The sequence below is a fragment of the Bactrocera oleae genome, chromosome 2 (genome assembly GCF_042242935.1).
Source record: "Bactrocera oleae isolate idBacOlea1 chromosome 2, idBacOlea1, whole genome shotgun sequence".
In the NCBI taxonomy this organism is placed as follows: Eukaryota; Metazoa; Arthropoda; class Insecta; order Diptera; family Tephritidae; genus Bactrocera; species Bactrocera oleae.
Genome location: NC_091536.1, coordinates 74247156 through 74256059, shown reverse-complemented (window position 1 = coordinate 74256059; position 8904 = coordinate 74247156). Strand labels below are relative to the sequence as shown.

General features: G+C 37.3%; 2 protein-coding genes across 2 annotated transcripts; one reads left to right on the top strand and one right to left on the bottom strand.

Moving 5' to 3' along the window:
* The first annotated feature begins 431 nt into the window (after positions 1-431).
* LOC106616033 (uncharacterized) lies at positions 432-1459 on the top strand. The gene is made up of 2 exons (XM_014232482.3): positions 432-776; positions 847-1459. The coding sequence occupies exons 1-2, from the start codon at positions 607-609 to the stop codon at positions 1079-1081; spliced, it is 405 nt and encodes a 134-aa protein (XP_014087957.2). The 5' UTR covers positions 432-606; the 3' UTR covers positions 1082-1459.
* A 1524-nt stretch (positions 1460-2983) lies between these two features.
* Positions 2984-7481, bottom strand: cd (peroxidasin homolog cardinal). The gene is made up of 5 exons (XM_014232480.3): positions 7087-7481; positions 4953-6471; positions 4510-4892; positions 4280-4449; positions 2984-3440 (listed from the first exon to the last, which is right to left on the bottom strand). Exons 1-5 carry the CDS (start codon positions 7227-7229, stop codon positions 3142-3144), a joined length of 2514 nt encoding a protein of 837 aa, XP_014087955.2. The 5' UTR covers positions 7230-7481; the 3' UTR covers positions 2984-3141.
* Positions 7482-8904: the final 1423 nt, after the last annotated feature.

Here is an 8904-nt window from a genome sequence, read left to right as displayed (position 1 = left end):
CCAATTACAGCGATCTTCCAACTTTTCGATACTATTTTGCTATAGGATCTGTTTATTGCTTTAAAATTGGTCTTAATTAATCAAACGCTATCCATTCCCATATGGTCGAAGAACAAGAAAATATCGCTGAGGGACAAAACAGAAAAATATGGGAAAGCGTAAGCAACTGAAGTACAATTAGTTTCAGACATCCAAAATCTTATTTATAAATTGTCGAGAGCATATCGAATATATTTTTGATTACATCTCTATAACAACATTTCTATTTTTTTTTTGTCAATGCATATTTTTTTCATACTTTAATTTTAATAAAATAAAATATTTCTATCGAACCAATTTAGAGCGACACCACTGTGTATATGTATTTATACTTCATACGCATATTTCTTACTTTAATTTATAAAATTTATACCGTGAAATGTTGATTCTTCTGCAAGCATTGCAGTTTAAGTTGAGTCGTTGTGGAGATACAACGAAATCTTGTCGACGCACTATCAAAATTAAGCAGAGTTAAATTTACATCAACATTAATAGTACAGAATAACGTCGATTTATACACATAACATACATATTTTCTGTAAACAAAGATAATTGAAAGCTTAAAAAATGCCGCTAGATACCGAAAGCACCGCACTCTTGAGCAAAGAACAACTCAAATCTAACAGTTACAACAATGGACATTATCCGAAACACAAATCGAAATCGCATTCGCATTACATCGACGTTCTGGAGAAACCGCTATATAACGATTATGCATCGATATTAGCGGAGGATGAGTGAGTTTGAAATGAATTTAGGTATAATATTTTATTTTCCTGCATTAAAAAGATACACTTTCCCTTGCAGCTTCTCCGCTAGCCTAAGTCTGGAAGAACTGCTGCCCTTTATCGACGATCCATGGTGGCAAAAACTGCGGCGTACACTCTTCTGCACATTCTGCTTGGTGTTTTGGTTGATTTTATTCACCGGCTGTACGCTTGCCTACATGGAACGTAATAAACAATGTGTCATCTCGATCGCAAGTGCAACAACACCAACTAATACGAGTACGATGGCAGCTGCAACTCTGCAGAGGATTTAAAGCTGAAAAACGAAGCCGACTTATAATACTAAAGAAAGAAGTAAAACGGAAGATTTTAGTGTAAACTTCTAATTTGGAACTGAGATGCGAAGTTTTCTGCTTTATGATTATTCATGTTTAATTTGAAAAGTGTTTGTCATAACTTATCAAAGTCGCATACCTATTTTTACACCTAATTAACAGTGAAATCATTATTAGGGTGTGGAAAGGTAGCTTTTCTGAAAGATGAATAGAATATTATGGTTAACGTCAGCTCAAATTTTGAATTGCTTAGTTCAAACATTTTATACATTACAATTTTTGGTATTCTATAAACTTTGAAAGCACTTTTTATAAAAATATCAAGTCAGAAAATATATCATAATACAATGTATTGGATTATCGGTTCGTACTTTTGTTTTGATCACATGTGGGAGTAGGTGTGTTTTAGAAAAATCAAAGACCAACTGGGACAGACATCGACTAAAAAATAAACAAAATTCACCCAGCGAAAGTGCTCCAAGGAAGGTGAGGACTGCCCTATCGATAGAAAAGATGATAATTATCGTTTTCTGGTTTCACAAGGTGTGATCCACATCTATCTGGAGAAGGTCAAACCGGTCATAGACCTTTACTATTCCAAATTATTAGTATTTGAATCGCTACCGAATAGCAGACTATGTATAATATTGCACAATAATATTGTAGACATAAATATATCACTGGTAAATACAATTTTTATCATACACTTTGTTAAGAATATTGTTTCAATTACTACGTCCAATTTTTTGTGACATCATATACGTGTCTTTTTTTAAAGAACTTCATTTATACGACGGTATAACTATTGCATTCATCTAACTTACATCATATACATATACGTTGGTTACATCGTAAACATGCCACGAAAGTATTCTAACGATAAAATTTTTTTTAAAAGCTATGCCTAGAGATGGCAGTGGATTTATATATCTGAAAAAGAATTTCCCCATTTGTAGGTCCACAAATACGGCTAACTTAACTTTATAATATATATATAGAACTTAATAACTAGAACTTTGAAGAAAAACTGAATGATTAGGAAAAACTCGCCTGGAAATGTTTTGTGAACGTTGTCCAAAAAACCATAAATCGGAAAATTACAAAGACTTAATAAATTACTTTTAATGTCATATAAAACTTTAGGGTGCAATATGTTCTTAAAAAAATATAATAGACCTCTCATCTGGAATTCTTCCCAACAAATTGGGTGCTGTGAGTGACGAACAAAGCGAGAGCTTTCATCACGATATTTCCTTAATGGAGAAGCGCTATCAAGGGGAATGGAGCGCAGGAATAATAACAAATTATTTTTGCACACTTACCAAATGTTCAATAATTTCTCTATTGTCGTATTTTTGTAGGGCGACAGTAAAGAATTTTTATTGCAGAAAGGTAAAACTGTTAGTTGTTGATGTAAGTAAAAAAAAAAGAAGTTATTTCGACGAGTTATTTGAACCACTGGCAAAGGACTCCCAGAAGGGTAGATTTGAAAAGATGTGCTGGGGGACTTAATGCATCGTGGTCGCGTCTGAGTAAGTAGTACCACATTCAATTCCTACTGGGTAGCTATGGTAATGTTGACATTAATTGCTGGAATAAAACCTCTTCTTAGTTGTTCACCAATAAGGTTAGAAATGTTAGCATACATATGTGTTAGTGGTAAGTTTTAATCGAATACAGACTAGGTTGTAGTCTGAATGTAAGGGTTAAGTAAATATTGAATCAATGGTCTTATCAATAATAACTCATTTTCATCACATTAGCTTTGAAGTACCGCAATCGATTACAGACAATTACAACATATATAATATGTAAGTATATCTATGTTTATAATCGTAAACAGTACATTTTACCTTTTAAATATATATAAATATAGTATAATGAATGCGTACTAATGTATGATTTATTTTATTTCTAAAAAAAGTCTAAGTACAAATAGTTATTTTAAATACAAAATCTTACATGAAAAATATATTAATTAATTAGTTAAATGCAAAATAACATTAAAAAATTTATTAAAGATATACATATTTGCATTTTCACTCGTTGCTCGGTTTCATAAGCTTCTTCGGCATTGGCGCCGCTGTGCTGTTGCTATTTTCGTGAATTATACGAATCAAACTTTTTGCATCACTCACCGCGACGCTATGCAACTTGACTGGGCGTGGCGATGTGGCCCATGCGTTGAAGTCGAATTGCTCTATTTCGCTACAATTCACGTAGCCGTTAGAACTATCCTTACGTTGTTTCATTACGTATTTCCGCACCTGTTGCACAGCATCCGAATTCTGGCAAATGATCTTCGCCAAAGTGACACTGTAGATCTGACGCAATTGCGCTGAAAATAACGGAATTATGCACTTAATATTAATGAAGTGATTTTTTTATATAATCGAATTATGTGTTCCAAGCATGATATAATTGCAAACATAGATCACTTGCCAACTCTGTGGACGCTTGATTCCATTTGAAGAGTTCTTTATAGATTTTGAGACAGAAAAAAATCACACAAGCGCACCATAATTTATACCTTTTATATATAGAATAAAGTAGTGAAAGCAAGTATAGTGCTGCCTCTTGTTAAATATAGATTAGCCACTTTACATCGAGCAACATTTTTAATCAATTCCAACAAATTTAGAAACCGATATTAATCAAAATATAGATAAAACCAGAGATCATTAACGACAAGTTCATAAATATTGCAGGGTCATGTACATAGTAGGTATTTTAATTGCTGCCAATGAAAATAAGGACTTTGATTTATTATACAAACTGTTAGGGGTTCAAGTATCTATGGAGACAATAGCTAAACTTATAAAATACATTAATTTCTAATTAACATTCGGTAGGCAGATATTGTCGAAAACCTATAAAAGTTGTATAAATTCTATCAGGTATCGAAAAAAAAAACTTTCAATAATATCTGGACATTATAACATTATCATATAACTAGAGTCATAAGTGTTTCAAATCAGCACCTCCGCAAGGTAACAATAGATTGCATTCGCTTTCTTATATGAAAATGGTTAGCTTTGAAAACTAAGTCAATCAAAACTTGAAACAGTGAAACTAGTAAAGTGAAAATAGGAGCACTGATTATAAAACAAAAATTGGATAATATGTATTTGGGCAACAAGGATTGTAGGAAATTGTTAGCGATCTCATAAAAACTACCTTTCGTAAAACGTTGTGGTCCTATCTTCCTTTCGTACCAATGAGAATCACCCCTCTTTAGTCGCACAAATTGATCTGATACCAAACACGTCAGCAATGGTCCAAATATAGCGCCATCCAATGGAGGCTCGCTCAGTGCGCCCGTGTAAACATCGACATCATGTGGCGAACTATAAATTAATGTAATCCTTTCTTCCTCTTACTTTATTGCGATTTTTTCGGTTGCATACCTGTAGATTTGTCTGATTGACTGCAAGGTATTTGCATCAATGGCGTTCGCCATTTCTTCCCACGTATCTGTAGGTGGTAGGTTACAGTGTTTTCGAAATACTGGATACGCTGGCAGACCATGATCACGACCACGCTGTATATTCAGTGAAACAAGATCGAGTCCACAAAGGGGTTTCATATCTTCTTCAGGGCGTCCTTCAAATATCTTTTGTGTCACCTCGTAGGAAAAGAAACGATCAACACGCAGAACAGCCGTATTGCTGGCGGTTAAGAGCGCACGATCGATACCGTGCTCCGACCAGAGAGAAAACGGATTGAAGAGCATCGTATGCAGTTCGATAGATTCTGGCACGCTATTGTCACGTGTAGCATTGAGTACTCCCTGCAAGGCACACATTCATATTTAGATAAATAATAAACAGAAGCTAGGAGCAGAACTCACCGGCAGCAATGTATGTGCAAATCGGAAAGCTGCACCAGCAAAGCAATTCGCTATGCTGGGATCCACATTTCTTTCGTAGGTGTCGGGCGCACCCAAATCGTCTGTACTTGGTAGCAAACCCTTTTTCTTAGCCAATTTTTCGCCAACTAGAATCGGCAGGAACTCATTGTATGTAATGTGTGCCATTTTGGCGCTTAAAATCTTTCGCGATTCCTGAAAGACTCTCTCATCATCCCAATGCGGATTAACCGACTGCAAGCCTCGTGCCAAAAAGTTGTGATGACGCGCCCACAGCAGATGCATCGATGTCAGCAGCAAATTTTCATTAGCACGATCATCGCCTGATTCAAAGCAATATTTTCCTGCCGTTGCCATTTCCAAGCGATTACAGCCGTCTTCTAGATTGGTCGATAACGGCAACAATTGCCGTCCATCGCCAGTAATATACATACGCATTGTACCGTTCGACATGGTACGCAAATGCCGTTGCCGTTGCTCTGTACATCCATATACCACAGAACCATCAATAAAAGCGGTACCTTGGTTTAGTTGTTGACGTGGACCGAAATGTCCGGTCGGCGCGGGTGCAGAACGTACAAAATTTAAACAAGTCACGTTGTAACGCTGATAATATGGATCATCCGGCAATATCGGCACTGGGTAACACTCCGGATGCATCTCCGATGTGGTTAAGGCACAACAGTCGATCGATTCACCTTCCGGTAAAGAAGAAAGAGAAGTTGCTGTTATATCGTGATCAAGAAACTGCCCGAAAACTGCCAACATAACAGTAAAATTGGCATCGGTATCATAAGAAGCACGGTGTATATCCAAAGAAACTTTACGAGCCGGTGGCAATTGAGTACCATCACTAGCATGACTGGCACGCGGCACAGAAATACCGTCCGCATAATCGGGCGCCACCATGCGTCTATAGGGTATCATGGCTGCACCGTACAAACGCGGATGTGCCTTATTGTTGCACACGCCACTAGCAGTACGATAACGGGCATTGAAATCGCATGTAAAGTTCATTGTCGGATCGGGCAGCTCAATTATCGGTCCATTGCCAATGTTATTGCGCCCATTCGGCTTCGTATAGTTCAACAGTTGTGCAATATGCGTAGTCGCATGATTTTCCACATAGCCGCGTCGTGCCAATTTCCGTGCCTCCGGACCGCTGCTGAGCGAGCGGTAATGCCGGAAGGCGGGACTGTATATGGGCGTCAATTGCTGGCTTTCCTCTAATATTTCGCGGTCACCTAACGCTTTTATGCCTGCATTAACCGCTTCTCTGCTTTGCGTGCGGTTTATAAGTGCTCGCTTTAATGCCCATTCGGCGTTGGGTTCGTCAGCCAGCGGTGTTCTTGCGGCTTCTAGTGCGGCGCTTGCATTTGCACTGCTATTCGCCGGACTTGTTTCGTTTATAGCAGCCGCCGCAAGTAGTATGGGAGTCGGCGGCTCCTCCGGCTCTTCAACCAGCACAAATGCAGCAATTAAAGCGGCCAGAACAATGAGTCTATAAGAAAATATCGAAAACGAAATGTTATTATTGTGCTTGCATAAATAAGAAGCCCTACAATAGAGCATAATATTTAAACAGCACATACGGTCAGTCACCTAAAAGGCCCCATCTAAATTAAATCAAAGGGAATAATAAACTCCCAATTGTTTACGCACATACGTGGGTGACTTTAATCATTTATTGCATTCGGTCAATTTTAAGATCTCGGACTTAGTATACTAGATTAACGGTTTTAAGTCGAATTGAAAGAACAGACACATTTTTGCAGCGTTTTCAAAAATACTCTCCAAGCGATACCAAAAACACAAGCTCAACTATTACGGTATCATATATGTATATGTATGTAGGGTTTGCTATTTATAGCTAAAAAAGAAGAAAAGAAAGTAACCAGATTTCACAAAATTTCCGACGTTATATCAGTAGTTCCAAAAGATTCTTATTTAATTAAATCAGTTAGGCAGTTACAGTTTAGCATACAACCCTATAACGGTTACGGGCGAAGCGGAATAAATTTATAACAGAAAGGTATTAACTAAATACAGGTTCGTGATTACCGAATAGACCTCTACAAGTAACGTATTTAGTTCAGTTTCAAATTCCATCACTCACACAACAGTGATGCCGAGACAGCATTGAAATTGTTGCATTTTGCGATTACGACGCGAACGTGGTGACACGCCGCCTGGGAAAACGTACGCCGGACCCATGGGCGGCAACATTCCAGTGGTTAATGGTGTGGTTTCTTCCGCCATATCGATACATCAATTATACAACAGCTTTCTTTCAAAAAAAAACAGAAATATTTAATCGAAATATATTTCAATTTTCACCGTTTTCACAATTATTTAAAAAAAAACCAATAAATCGGAACAATACTTAGTCGAACCATTCACTGGCTAAGTGCCTAGCTAACTAATATTTCATTAAGTCCACACTTTCTATTGCTGACGACCTCCACACAACACCGCACTTGCCACATTCGGGGCAACTTTACTACTAAATCGGAGAAGTTGGGCTTAAAGTTGCAATTGCCTGTGCATCGGCACTTGTAAGGCTTCAAAACTACATGGCGCTTACAGACGGAGATGCAAAAAAATCTAATTGCACACACGAGTTATATGTACAAATCAAAATATATACATCTATTTGTACATACCCTGCAGGTAAACGTACTAGTTTGGATAAAGTTCGGCTTTAATGCGCTAATCACTATTACTTGTACGCTTTAATGTTGTCTTTCAAACTATAACATGACTGCTCAAACCTTTTCGACAGATCCGAGATATTAGCGGCATTAACATATTACCGAGTCAGTGAGGAGAAACGAAAGCACCTATAGTGAACTAGAGATGACTTAAAGGTGGACTAAATATTTAAGTAATCATCAGTAGGTAATTAAACAGGATGTTCCACAGGATAGTGTTCTCTCTCCACTACTTTTAATAATTTTTTACAATTCCAAACACTCCCAATCCCCAATTGTGGCCCCGGACACTTGAATTACCTGCTCTCCTTCTCTTCTTCAAACATTCGAATACTCTCCTCTACAAAATGAAGGCAACCAAAATATCAACAATGCACAATCATGAAATTGTCATGAGTAGAATTGAACTACTTTACTCCGTATACAGCCACGATGCCAGGAGCTTATGAGGAAAGATATGAATACGTTATTGACATCATACAAGGTAGTCGCAACATCGATATGGTCGACGGGGACTTATGTAGCACAAATGAAGTAATTACAGACAGTACATGGCTATTAAGAAGCATTTCGCTCTAAACCTCCTACACATTGAGATCGTCTTATTTTTTGACTCTACGAACGACGTCTTCAGCCTCAAAAACAATATAAGAGATGAGATATACTATCGGCAGACACTTAAGATTATTCATAAAGAGAGGCTGCTGATAACTTTCCGAATTCTCTTTCTGTGAATGACATTATAGAAGTCACCATGAAGTGCAAAAGCTTGAGTTGCCTCCGAGCCACATGTAGCCCTTGACCCATTACAGTCTAACTACTATAGTAGGTTAAACTCTTATTGATATAAGCTTAACATATCAAAACATATTCAGCATGCAACTAGTTCTTATATGATACTAAGATGGTTAGCAAGCAGTCACCAAGTAGACTCCTTCCTTTGTTTTGCGCCGCGTCGAAACAGCTAATTTCCCGGATCTACAGTTTTATGACTTCGATGGCAACAGTACTGGTCAAAACGTTTCGAAGGCGAACATTTTTTATTATTATTTTTTTTGTTTTTAATTAAAACTTTATAATGATTTTCCTAGAGGTCGCGTACCGTACGCCAAGGTGTTTGCAACAAAATCCTATAATGTCTAGTTCATTATTTATATAGACTTTCGTAGCAATATATACATATACATAAGGCGTGAACATCGATTGAGCCTTTGCTCTTTCAT